Source organism: Salmo salar, chromosome 07 (genome assembly GCF_965601325.2).
Source record: "Salmo salar chromosome 07, fSalSal1, whole genome shotgun sequence".
Lineage (NCBI taxonomy): Eukaryota > Metazoa > Chordata > Actinopteri > Salmoniformes > Salmonidae > Salmo > Salmo salar.
The window spans coordinates 1200001-1227222 of record NC_138297.1 but is presented as its reverse complement, the minus strand read 5'-3'; the positions used below and the strand labels follow the sequence as shown (position 1 = coordinate 1227222).

The following is a 27222-nucleotide window of genomic DNA, read 5'->3' as shown; positions in this document are numbered from 1 at the left end:
CACTGGGCAGCTTGCGACTGGGTTTCCCTTTATAATCCGTAATAGTTTGCAAGCCCTGCCACATGTGACCAGCGTCAGAGCCTGTATAGTTGGATTAAATGTTAGTACTGTATTGAGGCTTTGCCTGTTTGATGATTTATCTGAGGGCATTTTTTTATAATCATCTGGATTAGCGTCCCGCTCCTTGAAAGCGGCAGCTCTAGCCTTTAGTTCGGTGTGGATGTTGCCTGTAATGCATGGCTTTTCTACATTGTAGCATAATAGTGAAGACATCAAACTATGAAATAACGCATTTGGAATAATGTAGTAAGCAAAAAAGTGTTAAACAAATGAAAATATATTTTATATTTTAGAAGTAGCCACCCTTTGCCTTGATGACAGTTTTGCACAGTCTTGGAATTCTCTCAACCAGCTTCACCTGGAATGCTTTTCCAACAGTCTTGAAGGAGTTCCCACCTATGCTGAGCACTTGTTGGCTGCTTTTCCTTCACTCTGCGGTCCAACTCATCCCAAACCATCTCAATTGGGTTGAGGTCTGGTGATTGTGGAGGCAAGGTCATCTGAAGCAGCACTCCATCACTCTTCTTCTTGGTCAAATAGCCCTTACACAGCCTGGAGGTGTGTTGGGTCATTGTCCTGTTGAAAAACAAATGATAGTCCCACTAAGCCCAAACCAGATGGGATGGCGTGTCGCTGCAGAATGCTGTGGTAGCCATGTTGGTTAAGCCTGCCTTGAATTCTAAATAAATCACCAACAGTGTCACCAGCAAAGCACCACCACACCATCACACCTCCTCCTCCATGCTTCAAGGTGGGAACCACACATGCGGAGATCATCCGTTCACCTACTCTTCTTCTCATTGGTGTCCTTTATTAGTGGTTTCTTTGCAGCAATTCGACCATGAAGGCCTGATTCACGCAGTCTCCTCTGAACAGTTGATGTTGAGATGTGTCTGTTACATGAACTCTGTGAAGCATTTAGTTGGGCTGCAATCTGAGGTGCAGTTAAATCTAATGAATTTATCCTCTGCAGCAGAGGTAACTCTGTGTCACGACAGTGACGGATGGTGGCGCCCCTCCTCGGCCGGGCGGAGCTCGGCGGTCGTCGTCGCCGGCCTACTAGCTACCATCGATCCCTTTTTGTTTCACTTTCGTTTGGTTAGGTCTAGGTAGGCACACACCTGTTTTGGGTTAGTCATTAGTAAGGGGGGGTTATTTAGGTTAGCGTAGGATGTATGTGGTTGTACGTGATTGTGTTGCTTGTCCGGGTTTTGTGTGTTCGTAAGAACGTGTATTGAGTTTTTCCTTCTGCCAGTGGTTTCTTTTATTTTGTGTACACCACCGCAGAATCGTTCAGGGCTGCGCCCCTATACCTTGTCGACCACGTACAGTGCTTCAAATAAAGAAGTGTGGTCACGAACTCTCTCTGTCTCCTGCGCCTGACTCTACCTCTCCTGTTGTTCCTCGAGCCAGCCCGTGACACTCTGGGTCTTCCTTTCCTGTGGCGGTCCTCATGAGAGACAGTTTCATCATAGCGCTTGATGGTTTTTATGACTGCACTTGAGAAAAAAAATCCACATTGACTGACCTTCATGTCTTAAAGTCATAATGGACTGTCATTTCTCTTTGCTTATTAGAGCTGCTTTTGCCATAATATGGACTTTAAACCAAATAGGGCTATCTGCTGTTTACTAACCCTAATTTGTCACAACACAACTGATTGGTCAAACGCATTAAGGTGGCTACTTTGAAGAATCTCAAATATAAAATATATTTTGATTTGTTTAACACTTTTTTGGTTACTACACCTACCCGTGTTTCATACCTACCCGTGTTTCAGACCTACCCGTGTTTCAGACCCACCTGTGTTTCAGACCTACCCGTGTTTCAGACCTACCGTGTTTCAGACCCACCCGTGTTTCAGACCTACCCATGTTTCAGACCAACCCGTGTTTCAGACCCACCCGTGTTTCAGACCTACCCGTGTTTCACACCTACCCGTGTTTCACACCTACCCGTGTTTTAGCGCCAGTTTGATGAATCCCTTGCGGTGTAGAATCTGCAGGGTGAGAGCTCCTGGCCGGGCATCTAGAGCCTCTGGAGCGCCCCCTATAGCCACCACCGCCACATTACCTCCTCTAGGAGCTGACAGCAGGTAGGACAGACTGGCTTTCTCACTGGATACCAGACCTGGCATGAACACATTATACACACATTACACACACACACACCTTAACCCCAAATACACACACACCCTAACCCTAATTACAACAACACACACACACACACACACACACACACACACACACACACACACACACACACACACACACACACACACCTTAACCCCAAATACACACACACCCTAACCCTAATTACAACAACACACACACACCCTAACCCTAATCTCACACACACACACAATCCACACACCCTAACCCTAATCACACACCCTAACCCTAACCACACACCCTAACCCTAATCACACACCCTAACCCTAATCACACACCCTAACCCTAATCACACACCCTAACCCTAATCACACACCCTAACCCTAATCTCACACACACAATCCACACACCCTAACCCTAATCACACACCCTAACCCTAACCACACACCCAAACCCTAATCACACACCCTAACCCTAATCACACACCCTAACCCTAATCACACATCCTAACCCTAATCACACACACACACACACACAATACACACACCCTAACCCTAATCACACACCCTAACCCTAATCACACACCCTAACCCTAATCACACACCCTAACCCTAATCACACACACACACACACAATACACACACCCTAACCCTAATCACACACCCTAACCCTAATCACACACCCTAACCCTAATCTCACACACACACACACAATCCACACACCCTAACCCTAATCACACACCCTAATCACACACCCTAACCCTAATCTCACACACACACACACAATACACACACCCTAACCCTAATCACACACCCTAACCCTAATCACACACCCTAACCCTAATCTCACACACACACACAATACACACACCCTAACCCTAATCACACACCCTAACCCTAATCACACACCCTAACCCTAATCTCACACACACACACAATACACACACCCTAACCTTAATCACACACCCTAACCCTAATCACACACCCTAACCCTAATCACACACCCTAACCCTAATCACACACCCTAACCCTAATTACACACCCTAACCCTAATCACACACCCTAACCCTAATTACACACCCTAACCCTAATCACACACCCTAACCCTAATCACACACCCTAACCCTAATTACACACCCTAACCCTAATTACACACCCTAACCCTAATCACACACCCTAACCCTAATCACACATCCTAACCCTAATCACACACACACACACACACAATACACACACCCTAACCCTAATCACACACCCTAACCCTAATCACACACCCTAACCCTAATCACACACCCTAACCCTAATCACACACCCTAACCCTAATTACACACCCTAACCCTAATTACACACCCTAACCCTAATCACACACCCTAACCCTAATCACACATCCTAACCCTAATCACACACACACACACACAATACACACACCCTAACCCTAATCACACACCCTAACCCTAACCACACACCCTAACCCTAACCACACACCCTAACCCTAACCACACACCCTAACCCTAACCACACACCCTAACCCTAATCACACACCCTAACCCTAATCACACACACACACACACAATACACACACCCTAACCCTAATCACACACCCTAACCCTAATCACACACCCTAACCCTAATCACACACCCTAACCCTAATCACACACCCTAACCCTAATCACACACCCTAACCCTAATTACACACCCTAACCCTAATTACACACCCTAACCCTAATTACACACCCTAACCCTAATCACACACCCTAACCCTAATTACACACCCTAACCCTAATCACACACCCTAACCCTAATTACACATTCAGGAAGTTCTGAAGGGTCCCCATCCTCAAAAGTTTCTACAGCTGCACCTTCGAGAGTATCCTGACCAGTTGCATCATCGCCTGGTATGACAACTGGTCGGCATCTGACCATAAGGCGCTACAGAGGGTAGTGAGTACGGCCCAGTACATCACTGGGGCCAAGCTTCCTAGGACCAAAAGGCTCCTGAACAGCTTCGACCCCCAAGCCATAAGACTGCTGAACAATTAATAAAATGGCCACCTGGACTATTTACATCGACCCCCCCCCCCCTACCTCTACCCCTACTGTCACGACTTCCACCGAAGGTGGCTCCTCTCCCCGTTTGGGTGGCGCTCGGCGGTCGTCGGCGCCGGTCTACTAGCTGCCACCGATCCCTTTTTCTTTTTCGTTTGGTCTTGTCTGTTTTGATTTCTGCCTTGTTTAGGTTGTTTCGTGCGGGTATTTATTTTCTCCCAACCCGCTTTGTTTCGTGCGGGTATTTATTTTCTCCCTACCCGCTTTGTTTCGTGCGGGTATTTATTTTCTCCCAACCCGCTTTGTTTCGTGCGGGTATTTATTTTCTCCCAACCCACTTTGTTTCGTGCGGGTTTATTTATTTTCTCCCAACCCGCTTTGTTTCGTGCGGGTATTTATTTTCTCCCAACCCGCTTTGTTTCGTGCGGGTGTTTATTTTCACCCTACCCGCTTTGTTTCGTGCGGGTATTTATTTTCTCCCAACCCGCTTTGTTTCGTGCGGGTATTTATTTTCTCCCAACCCGCTTTGTTTCGTGCGGGTATTTATTTTCTCCCAACCCGCTTTGTTTCGTGCGGGTATTTATTTTCTCCCTACCCGCTTTGTTTCGTGCGGGTATTTATTTTCTCCCTACCCGCTTTGTTTCGTGCGGGTATTTATTTTCTCCCAACCCGCTTTGTTTCGTGCGGGTTTATTTAGTTTTTTCCTGTTTGTATGTTGGGTGATTTTTGTTCATTCAGGTCTTTTCCCTAGACTTTTGTTCTAGTGATGTTTTTGGACTGTATTATGGTCCTGTGCCTGTATGTTTTGGATGGACTCTCTAGAGAGCCGTGACAGAAACTCGCACCACATAATGGAGTCAGCAGGAACAGACACGCCCTCCGCATCCATGGAGGAGCGTGTTCATTAACATACAGCCGTTCTCCACCAGTTGGGAACGACTATGGATCAAGTACCGACGAGAATGAAGAGATGGGAGAGGAGTGGTATCCTTACACCGTCTTCAGCCACTCTTCAGTCTGCACCACCACCCTCTCCAACAGTATCCAGCTCCAACGGTATCCAGCTCCAGCGGGATTCGACTCGCGCTCCCGAGGGAGTACGATGGAGCGGCTGCCTGGTGGGGTTTCTGCTCCAATCAGATCTTTACCTGGCAACCGTTCGCCCAACTCCCTCGGGAGAGGAGAGTGTTAACGCCCTCGGCTCCTGCCTTGCGGGGAAAGCCCTGGAGTGGGCCAATGCAGTCTGAGAAGGCCCAGACTCAGCGAGGGAGGATTACCCAGAGTTCAACCGCCGCTTCCGGGCTGTGTTCGACCATCTACCTGAAGGTAGAGCGGCGGGTGAACATCTGTTTCATTTAAGGCAGGAGACGAGGAACGCACAGGACTTCGCGCTGGAGTTCCGGACCCTGGCCGCCGGCGCGGGGTGGAATGAGAGGGCCCTGATAGACCATTATAGGTGTAGCCTACGAGAGGACGTCCGCAGGGAGCTAGCTTGTTGGGACACCACCCTCACCTTGGACCAGCTAATAGACATGTCCATTCGACTGGACAACTTGCTGGCTGCCCGTGGTCGTCCTGATCGGGTCCTGCTCGTTCCACCCCCCCAGCCCACCTGCTCCGATCCCCATGGAATTGGGAAGTGCTGCCGCTAGGCCGACCGGAGGAGGAGTCTCCTCCTGCACCAGTTGTGGTCATAGAGGACACACTGCTGACCGGTGCTGGAGGAGCTCATCTGGGAGTCGAGAGGGCAGGCAGAGCGCTGCTCGAATGTCCCAGGTGAGTCCGCACCAGGCTCACCCAGAGCTCCTTGTTGGTAATATGTATGTGTTAGTATTCTTTCCTGAGTTTTCCCCTCACTCCCAGCATAAGGCGCTAGTAGATTCAGGCGCAGCGGGGAGCTTTATTGATCGTGGGTTTGCGAATAAGTTAGGGATTCCCTTGGTTCAGTTGGACCAACCCTTCTCCGTGCACGCCTTACATAGTTGACCACTAGGGTCAGGGCTGGTCAGGGAAGCCACGGTTCCACTGACAAAAGTTTGATTACCTTTGTTGTCTTCGTCAGAATGCACTCCCAGGACTGCTACTTCAATAACAAATGTTGGTTTGGTCCAAAATAATCCATCGTTATATCCAAATAGCGGCGTTTTGTTCGTGCGTTCCAGACACTATCCGAAGTGTAAATAAGGGTCACGAGCATCGCGCAATTCGTGACAAAAGATTTCTAAATATTCCATTACCGTACTTCGAAGCATGTCAACCGCTGTTTAAAATCAATTTTTATGGCATTTTTCTCGTAAAAAAGCGATAATATTCCGACCGGGAATCTGCGTTTAGGTAAACAGAGGAAAGAAAACAAAGCATTCTGTCGACGTGGGCACGAGCCTGAGTCTCACAGTACTGTAACCAGCCACTACCCAAACGTGCTACTTTGTTTCAGCCAGAGCCTGCAAAGCCACGATTCAGCTTTTTGCCACCTTCTGAGAGCCTATGGCAGCCGTAGGAAGTGTCACGTAACAGCAGAGATCCTTTGTAATGGATAGAGATGGCAAAGAAGGCCAAGAATTGGTCAGACAGGGTACATCCTGTACAGAATCTTCTCAGGTTTTGGCCTGCCAAATGAGTTCTGTTATACTCACAGACACCATTCAAACAGTTTTAGAAACTTTGGAGTGTTTTCTATCCAAAGCTAATAATTATATGCATATTCTAGTTTCTGGGCAGGAGTAATAATCAGATTAAATCGGGTACGTTTTTTATCCGGCTGTGAAAATACTGCCCCCTATCCATAACAGGTTAACGCTGCACTTCCTAGGAGTCGCGTGTATCCCTTGTCACAGGAGGAGACATACGTCACGGAATCTCTGAGACAGGGGTACATTCGGCCCTCCATGTCACCTGTCTCCTCAAGCTTCTTTTTTGTGAAGAAGGATGGCGGTCTGCGTCCGTGTATTGACTATCGAGGTCTAAATTCAATCACAGTGGGGTTCAGTTACCCACTACCTCTCATCGCCACGGCGGAGGAGTCAGTCCACGGAGCATGCTTCTTCACAAAACTGGATCTCAGGAGCGCGTATAACTTGGTGCGTATCCGAGATGGAGATGAGTGGAAAACCGCGTTTAGTACCACATCTGGCCATTATGAGTACCTCGTCATGCCGATGGGTTGAAGAATGCTCCAGCAGTTTTCCAATCCTTTGTAGACGAGATTCTCAGGGACCTGCACGGGCAGGGTGTGGTGGTCTACATCGATGACATTCTAATCTATTCCGCTACACGCGCCGCGCATGTGTCCCAGATGCGCAAGGTACTTGGACGATTGTTGGAGCATGACCTATACGCCAAGGCCGAGAAATGTGTGTTTTCCAAACAAGCCGTCTCCTTTCTGGGTTATCGCATTTCCACATCTGGGGTGGTGATGGAATGTGACTGCATTGCTGCCGTGCGTAATTGGCCAACTCCGACCACAGTAAAAGAAGTGCAGCGGTTTTTAGGGTTTGCCAATTACTACCGGAGGTTTATCCGGGGTTTTGGACAGGTGGCTGCTCCCATTACCTCACTGCTGAAGGGGGGACTGGTGCATTTGAGGTGGTCGGCAGAGGCGAACAAAGCTTTTGGTCGTCTGAAGGCTCTGTTCACCGATGCTCCCCTTGGCACATCCGGACCCCTCTTTGCCATTCATAGTGGAGGTGGATGCGTTTGAGGCTGGGGTTGGAGCTGTGCTCTCACAGCGCTGAGGCACACCCCCCAAGCTTCGCCCCTGCACTTTCTTCTCTAGGAAGCTCAGCGAAACTACGATGTGGGGGATCGGGAGTTGTTGGCTGTGGTCAGAGCCCTGAAGGTGTGAAGACATTGGCTTGAGGGAGCAAAACACTCTTTTCTCATCTGGACTGACCACCGTAATCTGGAGTACATCCGGGCGGCGAGGAGACTGAATCCCCGTCAAGCTAGGTGGGCGATGTTTTTCACCAGATTCCGTTTCTCCATCTCGTATAGACCAGGTTCCCAAAACACTAAGGCTGACACACTGTCCCGTCTCTATGATACTGAGGAGTGGTCGATCGATTCCACTCCCATACTTCCGGCCTCTTGCCTGGTGGCACTGGTGGTGTGGGAGTTGGACGAGGACAACGAGCGCACATCACGATCAGATCCCCCTCCACCAGGTCGTCCAGCTGGTCGGAAGTACGTTCCGCTTGGTGTCCGCGATAGATTGATCAGATGGGCTCACACGCTACCCTCCTCTGGTCATCCAGGTATTGATCGGACGGTGCGGGGTCTTAGAGGGAGATACTGGTGGCCCACTTTAGCAAAGAACGTGAGGATGTACAGTGAGGGAAAAAAGTATTTGATCCCCTGCTGATTTTGTACATTTGCCCACTGACAAAGAAATGATCAGTCTATAATTTTAATGGTAGGTTTATTTGAACAGTGAGAGACAGAATAACAACAAAAAATACAGAAAAACGCATGTCAAAAATGTTATAAATTGATTTGCATTTTAATGAGGGAAATAAGTATTCTTCGTCAGAATGCACTCCCAGGACTTCTACTTCAACAACAAATGTTGTTTTGGTTCGAAATAATCCATAGTTATATTCAAATAGCTCCGTTTTGTTCATGCGTTCAGGTAACTATCCGAAGGGTGACGCGCCGGCACGTTTCGTGACAAAAAAATTCAAAATATTCCATTACCGTACTTCGAAGCATGTCAAACGCTGTTTAAAATACATTTTTATGCGATTTTTCTCATGAAATAGCGATAATATTGCAACCGGGAGACGTGTATTCGTTCAAACAGTGAAAGAAAAAAATGGAGTCGTCTTGTGCACGCGCGCTCCAGTGTCATTGTCCTCAGAAGGACCACTCACAAAAACCCCTGCTGTTTTTCGCCCAGAGACAGGAGAGCTCTCATTCCACTTTCTGGCGCCTTCCTAGAGCCAATGGAAGCCTTAGAAAATGTCACGTTACAGCAGAGATGCTGTACTTTTGATAGAGATGCCCTAGTAGGAGAACAAATTGTCAGACAGGGCACTTCCTGTATAGAATCTTCTCAGGTTTTGGCCTGCCATATGAGTTCTGTTATACTCACAGACACCATTCAAACAGTTTTAGAAACTTTAGAGTGTTTTCTATCCAAATCTACTAATAATATGCATATTCTAGTTTCTGGGCAGGAGTAATAACCAGATTAAATCGGGTACGTTTTTTATCCGGCCGTGAAAATACTGCCCCCTATCCCTAACAGGTTAATGCAACCGCTGTGTCAGATTTTAAAATAGCTTTTCGGCGAAAGCACATTTTTTCAATATGCTGAGTACAGAGCTCAACCATCAAAGCAAGCTATACAGTTACCCGCCAAGTCATGGCATCAATAAAACTGAGAATTAGTATTATAAATCTTCCCTAACCTTTGCTGATCTTCGTCAGAATGCACTCCCATGGCTCCTACTTCCACAAGAAATGTTTGTTTTGTTCGAAATACTCCATATTTATGTCCAAATACCTCCGTTTTGTTCGTGCGTTCAGATCACTATCCAAAGGCATAACGTGCGAGTGTAAATCCAGACACGAAAAGTAAAAATGTTCCGTTACCGTTCGTAGAAACATGTCAAACGTTATTTACAATCAATCCTTAGGGTCTTTTTAACATAAAATGTCGATAATATTCCAACCGGACAATAGCGTATTCATTCAAGAAGAAAAAGAAGGAACGGCGCGCTCGCGGGCTCGCGCATAACCAAGTCCTTTGTCTTCAGACAGGCCAATGATTGACTGCGCTCCTATTTTCTGCCCAGTAACAGGAGACGGATGAAACAAGTTTCTAAAGACTGTTGACAGCCAATGGAAGCCTTAGGAAGTACAACATGACCCCACAGACACTGTAGTTTCGATAGGGATTCAAAAGAACTACAATTCTCAGATTTCCCACTTCCTGGTTGGATTTTTCTCAGGTTTTTGCCTGCCATATGAGTTCTGTTATACTCACAGACATCATTCAAACAGTTTTAGAAACTTCAGAGTGTTTTCAATCCAAATCTACTAATAATATGCATATCCTACCTTCTGAGTCTGAGTAGGAGGCAGTTTAATTTGGGCACATTTTTCATCCGAACGTGAAAATACTGTATTATGGTCCTGTGCCTGTATGTTTTGGATGGACTTTATTAAACACTTTTGATTGCATTTACTCCTCTCCTGCGCCTGACTCCTGCACCCACCTCTTGTAGAGAGCTGTGACACCTACCCCGCACATTGACTCGGTACCGTAATACCCTGTATATAGCCTCCACATTGACTCTGTACCGTAACACCCTGTATATAGCCTCCACATTGACTCTGTACCGGTACCCCCTGTATATAGCCTCCACATTGACTCTGTACCGGTACCCCCTGTATATAGCCTCCACATTGACTCTGTACCGGTACCCCCTGTATATAGCCTCCACATTGACTCTGTACCGGTACCCCCTGTATATAGCCTCCACATTGACTCTGTACCGGTACCCCCTGTATATAGCCTCCACATTGACTCTGTACCGTAATACCCTGTATATAGCCTCCACATTGACTCTGTACCGGTACCCCCTGTATATAGCCTCCACATTGACTCTGTACCGTAATACCCTGTATATAGCCTCCACATTGACTCTGTACCCTAATACCCTGTATATAGCCTCCACATTGACTCTGTACCGTAATACCCTGTATATAGCCTCCACATTGACTCTGTACCCTAATACCCTGTATATAGCCTCCACATTGACTCTGTACCGTAATACCCTGTATATAGCCTCCACACTGACTCTGTACCCTAATACCCTGTATATAGCCTCCACATTGACTCTGTACCGTAATACCCTGTATATAGCCTCCACATTGACTCTGTACCGTAACACCCTGTATATAGCCTCCACATTGACTCTGTACCCTAATACCCTGTATATAGCCTCCACATTGACTCTGTACCGTAATACCCTGTATATAGCCTCCACATTGACTCTGTACCCTAATACCCTGTATATAGCCTCCACATTGACTCTGTACCCTAATACCCTGTATATAGCCTCGTTATTGTTATTTTATTGTATTACTTTTTAATCTTTTTTGCTTTAGTTTATTTGGTAAATATTTTTTTAACTCTTTCTTGAACTGTATTGTTGGTTAAGGGCTTGTAAGTAAGCATTTCACAGTAAGGTCTACACCTGTTGTATTCAGTATTTCACAGTAAGGTTGTATTTGTATTTGGCGCATGTGACGAATAAAGTTTGATTTGATTTGAAGGTGACCCTGTAGACACAGAGAGAGAGACAGGTATTCAGGATGTTCCCCTGTAGAGAGAGAGACATGTATTCAGGATGTTCCCCTGTAGAGAGAGAGACATGTATTCAGGATGTTCCCCTGTAGAGAGAGAGACATGTATTCAGGATGTTCCCCTGTAGAGAGAGAGACATGTATTCAGGATGTTCCCCTGTAGAGAGAGAGACATGTATTCAGGATGTTCCCCTGTAGAGAGAGAGACATGTATTCAGGATGTTCCCCTGTAGAGAGAGAGACATGTATTCAGGATGTTCCCTGTAGAGAGAGAGACATGTATTCAGGATGTTCCCCTGTAGAGAGAGAGACATGTATTCAGGATGTTCCCCTGTAGAGAGAGAGACATGTATTCAGGATGTTCCCCTGTAGAGAGAGAGACATGTATTCAGGATGTTCCCCTGTAGAGAGAGAGACATGTATTCAGGATGTTCCCCTGTAGAGAGAGAGACATGTATTCAGGATGTTCCCTGTAGAGAGAGAGACATGTATTCAGGATGTTCCCCTGTAGAGAGAGAGACATGTATTCAGGATGTTCCCCTGTAGAGAGAGAGACATGTATTCAGGATGTTCCCCTGTAGAGAGAGAGAGACATGTATTCAGGATGTTCCCCTGTAGAGAGAGAGAGAGAGAGACATGTATTCAGGATGTTCCCCTGTAGAGAGAGAGAGACATGTATTCAGGATGTTCCCCTGTAGAGAGAGAGAGAGAGAGACATGTATTCAGGATGTTCCCCTGTAGAGAGAGAGACATGTATTCAGGATGTTCCCCTGTAGAGAGAGAGACATGTATTCAGGATGTTCCCTGTAGAGAGAGAGACATGTATTCAGGATGTTCCCCTGTAGAGAGAGAGACATGTATTCAGGATGTTCCCCTGTAGAGAGAGAGAGAGACATGTATTCAGGATGTTCCCCTGTAGAGAGAGAGACATGTATTCAGGATGTTCCCCTGTAGAGAGAGAGACATGTATTCAGGATGTTCCCCTGTAGAGAGAGAGAGACATGTATTCAGGATGTTCCCCTGTAGAGAGAGAGACATGTATTCAGGATGTTCCCCTGTAGAGAGAGAGACATGTATTCAGGATGTTCCCTGTAGAGAGAGAGACATGTATTCAGGATGTTCCCCTGTAGAGAGAGAGACATGTATTCAGGATGTTCCCCTGTAGAGAGAGAGACATGTATTCAGGATGTTCCCCTGTAGAGAGAGAGAGAGAGAGACATGTATTCAGGATGTTCCCCTGTAGAGAGAGAGACATGTATTCAGGATGTTCCCCTGTAGAGAGAGAGACATGTATTCAGGATGTTCCCCTGTAGAGAGAGAGAGACATGTATTCAGGATGTTCCCCTGTAGAGAGAGAGAGACATGTATTCAGGATGTTCCCCTGTAGAGAGAGAGAGACATGTATTCAGGATGTTCCCCTGTAGAGAGAGAGACATGTATTCAGGATGTTCCCCTGTAGAGAGAGAGACATGTATTCAGGATGTTCCCTGTAGAGAGAGAGACATGTATTCAGGATGTTCCCCTGTAGAGAGAGAGACATGTATTCAGGATGTTCCCCTGTAGAGAGAGAGAGACATGTATTCAGGATGTTCCCCTGTAGAGAGAGAGACATGTATTCAGGATGTTCCCCTGTAGAGAGAGAGAGACATGTATTCAGGATGTTCCCCTGTAGAGAGAGAGACATGTATTCAGGATGTTCCCCTGTAGAGAGAGAGACATGTATTCAGGATGTTCCCCTGTAGAGAGAGAGACATGTATTCAGGATGTTCCCCTGTAGAGAGAGAGAGACATGTATTCAGGATGTTCCCCTGTAGAGAGAGAGACATGTATTCAGGATGTTCCCCTGTAGAGAGAGAGACATGTATTCAGGATGTTCCCCTGTAGAGAGAGAGACATGTATTCAGGATGTTCCCCTGTAGAGAGAGAGACATGTATTCAGGATGTTCCCCTGTAGAGAGAGAGAGACATGTATTCAGGATGTTCCCCTGTAGAGAGAGAGACATGTATTCAGGATGTTCCCCTGTAGAGAGAGAGACATGTATTCAGGATGTTCCCTGTAGAGAGAGAGAGACATGTATTCAGGATGTTCCCTGTAGAGAGAGAGAGAGACATGTATTCAGGATGTTCCCCTGTAGAGAGAGAGACATGTATTCAGGATGTTCCCCTGTAGAGAGAGAGACATGTATTCAGGATGTTCCCCTGTAGAGAGAGAGACATGTATTCAGGATGTTCCCCTGTAGAGAGAGAGACATGTATTCAGGATGTTCCCCTGTAGAGAGAGAGAGAGAGACATGTATTCAGGATGTTCCCCTGTAGAGAGAGAGACATGTATTCAGGATGTTCCCCTGTAGAGAGAGAGACATGTATTCAGGATGTTCCCCTGTAGAGAGAGAGAGAGAGAGACATGTATTCAGGATGTTCCCCTGTAGAGAGAGAGACATGTATTCAGGATGTTCCCCTGTAGAGAGAGAGACATGTATTCAGGATGTTCCCCTGTAGAGAGAGAGAGACATGTATTCAGGATGTTCCCCTGTAGAGAGAGAGAGACATGTATTCAGGATGTTCCCCTGTAGAGAGAGAGACATGTATTCAGGATGTTCCCCTGTAGAGAGAGAGACATGTATTCAGGATGTTCCCTGTAGAGAGAGAGACATGTATTCAGGATGTTCCCCTGTAGAGAGAGAGACATGTATTCAGGATGTTCCCCTGTAGAGAGAGAGACATGTATTCAGGATGTTCCCCTGTAGAGAGAGAGACATGTATTCAGGATGTTCCCCTGTAGAGAGAGAGACATGTATTCAGGATGTTCCCTGTAGAGAGAGAGACATGTATTCAGGATGTTCCCCTGTAGAGAGAGAGACATGTATTCAGGATGTTCCCCTGTAGAGAGAGAGACATGTATTCAGGATGTTCCCCTGTAGAGAGAGAGACATGTATTCAGGATGTTCCCCTGTAGAGAGAGAGACATGTATTCAGGATGTTCCCTGTAGAGAGAGAGAGACATGTATTCAGGATGTTCCCCTGTAGAGAGAGAGAGACATGTATTCAGGATGTTGCCTGTAGACACACAGAGAGAGACATGTATTCAGGATGTTGCCTGTTGGGAAATAGAGTTGAGTAAGTCTGTCTGACAGAGGAGTGGAGGGGGGAGAGGTGTGTGTGTGTGTGTGTGTGTGTGTGTGTGTGTGTGTGTGTGTGTGTGTGTGTGTGTGTGTGTGTGTGTGTGTGTGTGTGTGTGTGTGTGTTACCTACTTGGTCAGCATTGTCAGATATTTCAACAGAAACTTTCATAACAGGACAACCCTGTGACTGAGAAAATACACCACACACAACACACTACACACACACTACACACACACACTACACACACACACACACACTACACACACAACACACACACACTACACATACACACACACACACACACACACACACACACACACACACACACACACACACACACACACACACACACACACACACACACACACACACACACTAACCACTCAAACAGCTTACAGAGACTCAGCCTCATCTCCACATGATGTAGTCCCTAAAGAAGGGTATTAGGGTCAGGGGTTAGAGGTTAGAGGTTAGGGGTTAGGGGTCAGGGTACTAACCTCCACACATGATGTAGTCCCTAAAGAAGGGTATTAGGGTCAGGGGTTAGAGGTCAGAGGTTAGGGGTTAGGGGTTAGGGTACTAACCTCCACACATGATGTAGTCCCTAAAGAAGGGTATTAGGGTCAGGGGTTAGAGGTCAGAGGTTAGGGGTTAGAGGTTAGGGTACTAACCTCCACACATGATGTAGTCCCTAAAGAAGGGTATTAGGGTCAGGGGTTAGAGGTCAGAGGTTAGGGGTTAGAGGTTAGGGTACTAACCTCCACACATGATGTAGTCCCTAAAGAAGGGTATTAGGGTCAGGGGTTAGAGGTCAGAGGTTAGGGGTTAGGGGTCAGGGTACTAACCTCCACACATGATGTAGTCCCTAAAGAAGGGTATTAGGGTCAGGGGTTAGAGGTTAGAGGTTAGGGGTTAGGGGTCAGGGTACTAACCTCCACACATGATGTAGTCCCTAAAGAAGGGTATTAGGGTCAGGGGTTAGAGGTTAGAGGTTAGGGGTTAGGGGTCAGGGTACTAACCTCCACACATGATGTAGTCCCTAAAGAAGGGTATTAGGGTCAGGGGTTAGAGGTTAGAGGTTAGGGGTTAGGGGTCAGGGTACTAACCTCCACACATGATGTAGTCCCTAAAGAAGGGTATTAGGGTCAGGGGTTAGAGGTCAGAGGTTAGGGGTTAGAGGTTAGGGTACTAACCTCCACACATGATGTAGTCCCTGAAGAAGGGTATTAGGGTCAGGGGTTAGAGGTCAGAGGTTAGGGGTTAGAGGTTAGGGTACTAACCTCCACACATGATGTAGTCCCGGAAGAAGGGTATTAGGGTCAGGGGTTAGAGGTCAGAGGTTAGGGGTTAGAGGTTAGGGTACTAACCTCCACACATGATGTAGTCCCGGAAGAAGGGTATTAGGGTCAGGGGTTAGAGGTTAGAGGTTAGGGGTTAGGGTCAGGGTACTAACCTCCACACATGATGTAGATACGGAAGAAGGGTATTAGGGTCAGGGGTTAGAGGTTAGAGGTTAGAGGTTAGGGGTTAGGGTACTAACCTCCACACATGATGTAGTCCCGGAAGAAGGGTATTAGGGTCAGAGGTTAGGGGTCAGGGTACTAACCTCCACACATGATGTAGTCCCTGAAGAAGGGTATTAGGGTCAGGGGTTAGGGGTTAGGGTACTAACCTCCACACATGATGTAGTCCCTGAAGAAGGGTATTAGGGTTAGAGGTTAGGGGTCAGGGTACTAACCTCCACACATGATGTAGTCCCTGAAGAAGGGTATTAGGGTCAGGGGTTAGGGGTTAGGGGTCAGGGTACTAACCTCCACACATGATGTAGTCCCTGAAGAAGGGTATTAGGGTCAGGGGTTAGGGGTCAGGGTACTAACCTCCACACATGATGTAGTCCCTGAAGAAGGGTATTAGGGTCAGGGGTTAGGGGTCAGAGGTTAGGGTACTAACCTCCACACATGATGTAGTCCCTGAAGAAGGGTATTAGGGTCAGGGGTTAGAGGTTAGGGGTTAGGGTACTAACCTCCACACATGATGTAGTCCCTGAAGAAGGGTATTAGGGTCAGGGGTTAGGGGTCAGGGTACTAACCTCCACACATGATGTAGTCCCTGAAGAAGGGTACTCTGAACCAGAATGGCAGCATCAGGAGGTAGGGGGTCAGGGGTCAGGGTACTAACCTCCACACATGATGTAGTCCCTGAAGAAGGGTACTCTGAACCAGAATGGCAGCATCAGGAGGTAGGGGGTTAGGGGTCAGGGTACTAACCTCCACACATGATGTAGTCCCTGAAGAAGGGTATTAGGGTCAGGGGTTAGGGGTTAGGGGTCAGGGTACTAACCTCCACACATGATGTAGTCCCTGAAGAAGGGTATTAGGGTCAGGGGTTAGAGGTTAGGGGTTAGGGTACTAACCTCCACACATGATGTAGTCCCTGAAGAAGGGTATTAGGGTCAGGGGTTAGGGGTCAGGGTACTAACCTCCACACATGATGTAGTCCCTGAAGAAGGGTACTCTGAACCAGAATGGCAGCATCAGGAGGTAGGGGGTCAGGGGTCAGGGTACTAACCTCCACACATGATGTAGTCCCTGAAGAAGGGTACTCTGAACCAGAATGGCAGCATCAGGAGGTAGGGGGTTAGGGGTCAGGGTACTAACCTCCACACATGATGTAGTCCCTGAAGAAGGGTATTAGGGTCAGGGGTTAGGGGTTAGGGGTCAGGGTACTAACCTCCACACATGATGTAGTCCCTGAAGAAGGGTAATAGGGTCAGGGGTTAGGGGTCAGGGTACTAACCTCCACACATGATGTAGTCCCTGAAGAAGGGTACTCTGAACCAGAATGGCAGCATCAGGAGGTAGGGGGTTAGGGGTCAGGGTACTAACCTCCACACATGATGTAGTCCCTGAAGAAGGGTACTCTGAACCAGAATGGCAGCATCAGGAGGTAGGGGGTCAGGGGTCAGGGTACTAACCTCCACACATGATGTAGTCCCGGAAGAAGGGTACTCTGAACCAGAATGGCAGCATCAGGAGGTAGGGGGTCAGGGGTCAGGGTACTAACCTCCACACATGATGTAGTCCCGGAAGAAGGGTACTCTGAACCAGAATGGCAGCATCAGGAGGTAGGGGGTTAGGGGTCAGGGTACTAACCTCCACACATGATGTAGTCCCTGAAGAAGGGTATTAGGGTCAGGGGTTAGAGGTTAGAGGTTAGAGGTTAGGGGTCAGGGTACTAACCTCCACACATGATGTAGTCCCTGAAGAAGGGTACTCTGAACCAGAATGGCAGCATCAGGAGGTAGGGGGTTAGGGGTCAGGGTACTAACCTCCACACATGATGTAGTCCCTGAAGAAGGGTACTCTGAACCAGAATGGCAGCATCAGGAGGTAGGGGGTCAGGGGTCAGGGTACTAACCTCCACACATGATGTAGTCCCTGAAGAAGGGTACTCTGAACCAGAATGGCAGCATCAGGAGGTAGGGGGTTAGGGGTCAGGGTACTAACCTCCACACATGATGTAGTCCCTGAAGAAGGGTACTCTGAACCAGAATGGCAGCATCAGGAGGTAGGGGGTCAGGGGTCAGGGTACTAACCTCCACACATGATGTAGTCCCTGAAGAAGGGTACTCTGAACCAGAATGGCAGCATCAGGAGGTAGGGGGTTAGGGGTCAGGGTACTAACCTCCACACATGATGTAGTCCCTGAAGAAGGGTACTCTGAACCAGAATGGCAGCATCAGGAGGTAGGGGGTTAGGGGTCAGGGTACTAACCTCCACACATGATGTAGTCCCTGAAGAAGGGTACTCTGAACCAGAATGGCAGCATCAGGAGGTAGGGGGTCAGGGGTCAGGGTACTAACCTCCACACATGATGTAGTCCCTGAAGAAGGGTACTCTGAACCAGAATGGCAGCATCAGGAGGTAGGGGGTTAGGGGTCAGGGTACTAACCTCCACACATGATGTAGTCCCTGAAGAAGGGTACTCTGAACCAGAATGGCAGCATCAGGAGGTAGGGGGTTAGGGGTCAGGGTACTAACCTCCACACATGATGTAGTCCCTGAAGAAGGGTACTCTGAACCAGAATGGCAGCATCAGGAGGTAGGGGGTTAGGGGTCAGGGTACTAACCTCCACACATGATGTAGTCCCTGAAGAAGGGTACTCTGAACCAGAATGGCAGCATCAGGAGGTAGGGGGTTAGGGGTCAGGGTACTAACCTCCACACATGATGTAGTCCCTGAAGAAGGGTACTCTGAACCAGAATGGCAGCATCAGGAGGTAGGGGGTTAGGGGTCAGGGTACTAACCTCCACACATGATGTAGTCCCTGAAGAAGGGTACTCTGAACCAGAATGGCAGCATCAGGAGGTAGGGGGTTAGGGGTCAGGGTACTAACCTCCACACATGATGTAGTCCCTGAAGAAGGGTACTCTGAACCAGAATGGCAGCATCAGGAGGTAGGGGGTTAGGGGTCAGGGTACTAACCTCCACACATGATGTAGTCCCTGAAGAAGGGTACTCTGAACCAGAATGGCAGCATCAGGAGGTAGGGGGTTAGGGGTCAGGGTACTAACCTCCACACATGATGTAGTCCCTGAAGAAGGGTACTCTGAACCAGAATGGCAGCATCAGGAGGTAGGGGGTTAGGGGTCAGGGTACTAACCTCCACACATGATGTAGTCCCTGAAGAAGGGTACTCTGAACCAGAATGGCAGCATCAGGAGGTAGGGGGTTAGGGGTCAGGGTACTAACCTCCACACATGATGTAGTCCCTGAAGAAGGGTACTCTGAACCAGAATGGCAGCATCAGGAGGTAGGGGGTTAGGGGTCAGGGTACTAACCTCCACACATGATGTAGTCCCTGAAGAAGGGTACTCTGAACCAGAATGGCAGCATCAGGAGGTAGGGGGTTAGGGGTCAGGGTACTAACCTCCACACATGATGTAGTCCCTGAAGAAGGGTACTCTGAACCAGAATGGCAGCATCAGGAGGTAGGGGGTTAGGGGTCAGGGTACTAACCTCCACACATGATGTAGTCCCTGAAGAAGGGTACTCTGAACCAGAATGGCAGCATCAGGAGGTAGGGGGTCAGGGGTCAGGGTACTAACCTCCACACATGATGTAGTCCCTGAAGAAGGGTACTCTGAACCAGAATGGCAGCATCAGGAGGTAGGGGGTTAGGGGTCAGGGTACTAACCTCCACACATGATGTAGTCCCTGAAGAAGGGTACTCTGAACCAGAATGGCAGCATCAGGAGGTAGGGGGTTAGGGGTCAGGGTACTAACCTCCACACATGATGTAGTCCCTGAAGAAGGGTACTCTGAACCAGAATGGCAGCATCAGGAGGTAGGGGGTCAGGGGTCAGGGTACTAACCTCCACACATGATGTAGTCCCTGAAGAAGGGTACTCTGAACCAGAATGGCAGCATCAGGAGGTAGGGGGTTAGGGGTCAGGGTACTAACCTCCACACATGATGTAGTCCCTGAAGAAGGGTACTCTGAACCAGAATGGCAGCATCAGGAGGTAGGGGGTCAGGGGTCAGGGTACTAACCTCCACACATGATGTAGTCCCTGAAGAAGGGTACTCTGAACCAGAATGGCAGCATCAGGAGGTAGGGGGTTAGGGGTCAGGGTACTAACCTCCACACATGATGTAGTCCCTGAAGAAGGGTACTCTGAACCAGAATGGCAGCATCAGGAGGTAGGGGGTCACGGGTCAGGGTACTAACCTCCACACATGATGTAGTCCCTGAAGAAGGGTACTCTGAACCAGAATGGCAGCATCAGGAGGTAGGGGGTTAGGGGTCAGGGTACTAACCTCCACACATGATGTAGTCCCTGAAGAAGGGTACTCTGAACCAGAATGGCAGCATCAGGAGGTAGGGGGTCAGGGGTCAGGGTACTAACCTCCACACATGATGTAGTCCCTAAAGAAGGGTACTCTGAACCAGAATGGCAGCATCAGGAGGTAGGGGGTCAGGGGTCAGGGTACTAACCTCCACACATGATGTAGTCCCTAAAGAAGGGTACTCTGAACCAGAATGGCAGCATCAGGAGGTAGGGGGTCAGGGGTCAGGGTACTAACCTCCACACATGATGTAGTCCCTGAAGAAGGGTACTCTGAACCAGAATGGCAGCATCAGGAGGTAGGGGGTCAGGGGTCAGGGTACTAACCTCCACACATGATGTAGTCCCTGAAGAAGGGTACTCTGAACCAGAATGGCAGCATCAGGAGGTAGGGGGTCAGAGGTTAGGGTACTAACCTCCACACATGATGTAGTCCCTGAAGAAGGGTACTCTGAACCAGAATGGCAGCATCAGGAGGTAGGGGGTTAGGGGTCAGGGTACTAACCTCCACACATGATGTAGTCCCTGAAGAAGGGTACTCTGAACCAGAATGGCAGCATCAGGAGGTAGGGGGTCAGGGGTCAGGGTACTAACCTCCACACATGATGTAGTCCCTGAAGAAGGGTACTCTGAACCAGAATGGCAGCATCAGGAGGTAGGGGGTCAGGGGTCAGGGTACTAACCTCCACACATGATGTAGTCCCTGAAGAAGGGTACTCTGAACCAGAATGGCAGCATCAGGAGGTAGGGGGTTAGGGGTCAGGGTACTAACCTCCACACATGATGTAGTCCCTGAAGAAGGGTACTCTGAACCAGAATGGCAGCATCAGGAGGTAGGGGGTCACGGGTCAGGGTACTAACCTCCACACATGATGTAGTCCCTGAAGAAGGGTACTCTGAACCAGAATGGCAGCATCAGGAGGTAGGGGGTTAGGGGTCAGGGTACTAACCTCCACACATGATGTAGTCCCTGAAGAAGGGTACTCTGAACCAGAATGGCAGCATCAGGAGGTAGGGGGTCAGGGGTCAGGGTACTAACCTCCACACATGATGTAGTCCCTAAAGAAGGGTACTCTGAACCAGAATGGCAGCATCAGGAGGTAGGGGGTCAGGGGTCAGGGTACTAACCTCCACACATGATGTAGTCCCTAAAGAAGGGTACTCTGAACCAGAATGGCAGCATCAGGAGGTAGGGGGTCAGGGGTCAGGGTACTAACCTCCACACATGATGTAGTCCCTGAAGAAGGGTACTCTGAACCAGAATGGCAGCATCAGGAGGTAGGGGGTCAGGGGTCAGGGTACTAACCTCCACACATGATGTAGTCCCTGAAGAAGGGTACTCTGAACCAGAATGGCAGCATCAGGAGGTAGGGGGTCAGAGGTTAGGGTACTAACCTCCACACATGATGTAGTCCCTGAAGAAGGGTACTCTGAACCAGAATGGCAGCATCAGGAGGTAGGGGGTTAGGGGTCAGGGTACTAACCTCCACACATGATGTAGTCCCTGAAGAAGGGTACTCTGAACCAGAATGGCAGCATCAGGAGGTAGGGGGTCAGGGGTCAGGGTACTAACCTCCACACATGATGTAGTCCCTGAAGAAGGGTACTCTGAACCAGAATGGCAGCATCAGGAGGTAGGGGGTCAGGGGTCAGGGTACTAACCTCCACACATGATGTAGTCCCTGAAGAAGGGTACTCTGAACCAGAATGGCAGCATCAGGAGGTAGGGGGTTAGGGGTCAGGGTACTAACCTCCACACATGATGTAGTCCCTGAAGAAGGGTACTCTGAACCAGAATGGCAGCATCAGGAGGTAGGGGGTCAGGGGTCAGGGTACTAACCTCCACACATGATGTAGTCCCTGAAGAAGGGTACTCTGAACCAGAATGGCAGCATCAGGAGGTAGGGGGTCAGGGGTCAGGGTACTAACCTCCACACATGATGTAGTCCCTGAAGAAGGGTACTCTGAACCAGAATGGCAGCATCAGGAGGTAGGGGGTTAGGGGTCAGGGTACTAACCTCCACACATGATGTAGTCCCTGAAGAAGGGTACTCTGAACCAGAATGGCAGCATCAGGAGGTAGGGGGTTAGGGGTCAGGGTACTAACCTCCACACATGATGTAGTCCCTGAAGAAGGGTACTCTGAACCAGAATGGCAGCATCAGGAGGTAGGGGGTCAGGGGTCAGGGTACTAACCTCCACACATGATGTAGTCCCTGAAGAAGGGTACTCTGAACCAGAATGGCAGCATCAGGAGGTAGGGGGTCAGGGGTCAGGGTACTAACCTCCACACATGATGTAGTCCCTGAAGAAGGGTACTCTGAACCAGAATGGCAGCATCAGGAGGTAGGGGGTCAGGGGTCAGGGTACTAACCTCCACACATGATGTAGTCCCTGAAGAAGGGTACTCTGAACCAGAATGGCAGCATCAGGAGGTAGGGGGTCAGGGGTCAGGGTACTAACCTCCACACATGATGTAGTCCCTGAAGAAGGGTACTCTGAACCAGAATGGCAGCATCAGGAGGTAGGGGGTCAGGGTACTAACCTCCACACATGATGTAGTCCCTGAAGAAGGGTACTCTGAACCAGAATGGCAGCATCAGGAGGTAGGGGGTTAGGGGTCAGGGTACTAACCTCCACACATGATGTAGTCCCTGAAGAAGGGTACTCTGAACCAGAATGGCAGCATCAGGAGGTAGGGGGTTAGGGGTCAGGGTACTAACCTCCACACATGATGTAGTCCCTGAAGAAGGGTACTCTGAACCAGAATGGCAGCATCAGGAGGTAGGGGGTCAGGGGTCAGGGTACTAACCTCCACACATGATGTAGTCCCTGAAGAAGGGTACTCTGAACCAGAATGGCAGCATCAGGAGGTAGGGGGTTAGGGGTCAGGGTACTAACCTCCACACATGATGTAGTCCCTGAAGAAGGGTACTCTGAACCAGAATGGCAGCATCAGGAGGTAGGGGGTTAGGGGTCAGGGTACTAACCTCCACACATGATGTAGTCCCTGAAGAAGGGTACTCTGAACCAGAATGGCAGCATCAGGAGGTAGGGGGTCAGGGGTCAGGGTACTAACCTCCACACATGATGTAGTCCCTGAAGAAGGGTACTCTGAACCAGAATGGCAGCATCAGGAGGTAGGGGGTCAGGGGTCAGGGTACTAACCTCCACACATGATGTAGTCCCTGAAGAACGGTACTCTGAACCAGAATGGCAGCATCAGGAGGTAGGGGGTCAGGGGTCAGGGTACTAACCTCCACACATGATGTAGTCCCTGAAGAAGGGTACTCTGAACCAGAATGGCAGCATCAGGAGGTAGGGGGTCAGCCCGGGGAACAGCGAGGAGAACCCTGATGCCTCCGTACAGAAGTTCCCAAAACCCCCCGCCACCAGAACACCATGGGGGTGGAACCCAAAGATGTAGTTAGAACCTGGGTCCAGATCCACCGTCTTTATGAGCTGGGGAGGGGGGGGATGAAGAGAGAAACAGGTACTGTAGTTAGAACCAGGGTCGAGAGAGAGAGAGAGAGAGAGAGAGAGAGAGAGAGAGAGAGAGACAGAGACAGAGAGACAGAGAGAGAGAGAGAGAGAGAGAGAGAGACAGAGAGAGAGAGAGAGAGAGAGAGAGAGAGAGAGATGAACCTAACCCTAAGAATGTGAAATGTCAGAATAACAGTAGAGAGAGTGATTTATTTCAGCATTTATTTCTTTCATCACATTCCCAGTGGGTCAGAAGTTTACATACACTCAATTAGTATTTGGTAGCATTAAATTGTTTAACTTTGGTCAAACGTTTCGGGTAGCGTTCCACAAGCTTCCCACAATAAGTTGGGTGAATTTTTTGGCCCATTCCTCCTGACAGAGCTGGTGTAACTGAGTCAGGTTTGTAGGCCTCCTTGCTCGCACACACTTTTCCAGTTTGCCCACTAATTGTCTATAGATTGAGGTCAGGGCTTTGTGATGGCCACTCCAATACCTTGACTTTGTTGTCTTTAAGCCATTTTGCCACAACTTTAGAAGTATGCTTGGGGTCATTGTCCATTAGGAAGACCCATTTGCGACCAAGCTTTAACTTCCTGACAGATGTCTTGAGATGTTGCTTCAATATATCCATGTATTTTTGTGATGACAGCAGCAAGATTTGTGACCTGTTGCCTCAAGATAAGGGCAACCAGTGAGGAACAAACACCGTTGTCAATACAACCCATATTTATTTTCCCCTTTGTACTTTAACCATTTGCACATCGTTACAACACTGTTTATATATATATATAATGACATTAGTAATGTAATGTAACTTCTGTGAGTGTAATGTTTACTGTTCATTTTCATTGTTTATTTCACTTTTGTTTATTATCTACTTCACTTGCTTTGGCCACGTTAACATATGTTTCTCATGGCAATAAAGACCCTTGAATTGAATAAAAAATTGAGAGAGGGATAGATAGAGAGTGCTTTGGCAAAGTGCGTGGGTTATATCCTGCCTGTTTGGCCCTGTCCGGGGGTTTCATCGGATGGGGCCACAGTGTCTCCTGACCCCTCCTGTCTCAGCCTCCAGTATTTATGCTGCAGTAGTTTATGTGTCGGGGGGCTAGGGTCAGTCTGTTATATCTGGAGTATTTCTCCTGTCTTATTCAGTGTCCTGTGTGAATTTAAGTATGCTCTCTCTAATTCTCTCTCTCTTTCTCTCCTTTCTTTCTTTCTTTCTTTCTTTCTCTCTCTCTCTCGGAGGACCTGAGCCCTAGGACCATGCCTCAGACTACCTGGCCTGATGACTCCTTGCTGTCCCCAGTTCACCTGGCCGTGCTGCTGCTCCAGTTTCAACTGTTCTGCCTGCGGCTATGGAACCCTGACCTGTTCACCGGACGTGCTACCTGTCCCAGACCTGCTGTTTTCAACTCTCTAGAGACAGCAGGAGCGGTAGAGATACTCTGAATGATCGGCTATGAAAAGTCAACTGACATTTACTCCTGAGGTGCTGACTTGTTGCACCCTCGACAACTACTGTGATTATTATTATTTGACCCTGCTGGTCATCTATGAACGTTTGAACATCTTGGCCATGTTCTGTTATAATCTCCACCCGGCACAGCCAGAAGAGGACTGGCCACCCCTCAGAGCCTGGTTCCTCTGGTCTACCCAGTACAGCCAGTAGAGGACTGGTCACCCCTCATAGCCTGGTTCCTCTCTACCCAGTACAGCCAGAAGAGGACTGGCCACCCCTCATAGCCTGGTTCCTCTCTAGGTTTCTTCCTAGGTTCTGGCCTTTCATGGGAGTTTTTCCTAGCCACTGTGCTTCTACACCTGCATTGCTTGCTGTTTGGGGTTTTAGGCTGGGTTTCTGTACAGCACTTTGAGATATCAGCTGATTTAAGAAGGGCTTTATAAATACATTTGATTTGATGATAGAGAGATAGATTTTAATTTCTTATTTTATTTATTTCACCTTTATATAACCAGGTAGGCTAGTTGAGAACAAGTTCTCATTTACAACTGCGACCTGGCCAAGATAAAGCAAAGCACAGAGTTACACATGGAGTAAACAATAAACAAGCCAATAACACAATAAACAAGTCAATGACAGTAGAAAAAAAAGAAAGTCTATATTCAGTGTGTGCAAAAGGCATGAGAAGGTAAGGCAATAAATAGGCCATAGTAGCGAAGTAATTACAATTTAGCAGATTAACACTGGAGTGATAGATGAGCAGATGGTGATGTGCAAGTAGAGATACTGGTGTGCAAAAGAGCAGAAAGTAAATAAAAACAATATGGGGATGAGGTAGGTAGATTGGGTGGGCTATTTACAGATGGCCTATATACAGCTGCAGCGATCGGTTAGCTGCTCAGATAGCTGATGTTTAAAGTTAGTGAGGGAAATATAAGACTCCAGCTTCAGAGATTTTTGCAATTCGTTCCAGTCATTGGCAGCAGAGAACTGGAAGGAAAGGCGGCCAAAGGAGGTGTTGGCTTTGGGGATGACCAGTGAAATATACCTGCTGGAGCGCGTGCTATGGGTGGGTGTTGCTATGGTGACCAGTGAGCTGAGATAAGGCGGAGCTTTACCTAGCAAAGACTTATAGATGATAGATAGAGAGGGATAGCTTTACCTAGCAGAGACTTGTAGATGATAGATAGAGAGGCAGAGTTTTACCTAGCAGAGACTTGTAGATGATAGATAGAGAGGCAGAGTTTTACCTAGCAGAGACTTGTAGATGATAGATAGAGAGGCAGAGTTTTACCTAGCAGAGACTTGTAGATGATAGATAGAGAGGCAGAGTTTTACCTAGCAGAGACTTGTAGATGATAGATAGAGAGGGAGAGTTTTACCTAGCAGAGACTTGTAGATGATAGATAGAGAGGCAGAGTTTTACCTAGCAGAGACTTATAGATGATAGATAGATAGTAGATAGAGAGGGATAGTTTTACCTAGCAGAGACTTATAGATGATAGATAGATAGTAGATAGAGAGGATAGTTTTACCTAGCAGAGACTTGTAGATGATAGATAGATAGTAGATAGAGAGGGATAGTTTTACCTAGCATAGACTTGTAGATGATAGATAGATAGTAGATAGAGAGGATAGTTTTGACGTGTGTTTATTGGTGTGTGTGTGTGTTTATTGGTGTGTGTGTATATTGGTGTGTGTGTATATTGGTGTGTGTGTATATTGGTGTGTGTGTGTGTATATTGGTGTGTGTGTCTGTGTGTGTGTATATTGGT

The 27222-nt window shown here is 48.1% G+C and overlaps 1 protein-coding gene across 1 annotated transcript in view; it reads right to left on the bottom strand.

The window, feature by feature from the left end:
* Nucleotides 1-27222, bottom strand: part of LOC123743722 (2-acylglycerol O-acyltransferase 2-A) — a 48494-nt gene that overhangs the window by 12709 nt on the left and 8563 nt on the right. The window contains exons 3-4 of the mRNA XM_082977287.1: nucleotides 23757-23961; nucleotides 2016-2190 (exon numbers count right to left, since the gene is read on the bottom strand). Of these exons, the coding sequence (XP_082833413.1) occupies nucleotides 2016-2190; nucleotides 23757-23961 (380 nt within the window). The remainder of the gene's footprint in view (nucleotides 1-2015; nucleotides 2191-23756; nucleotides 23962-27222) is intronic.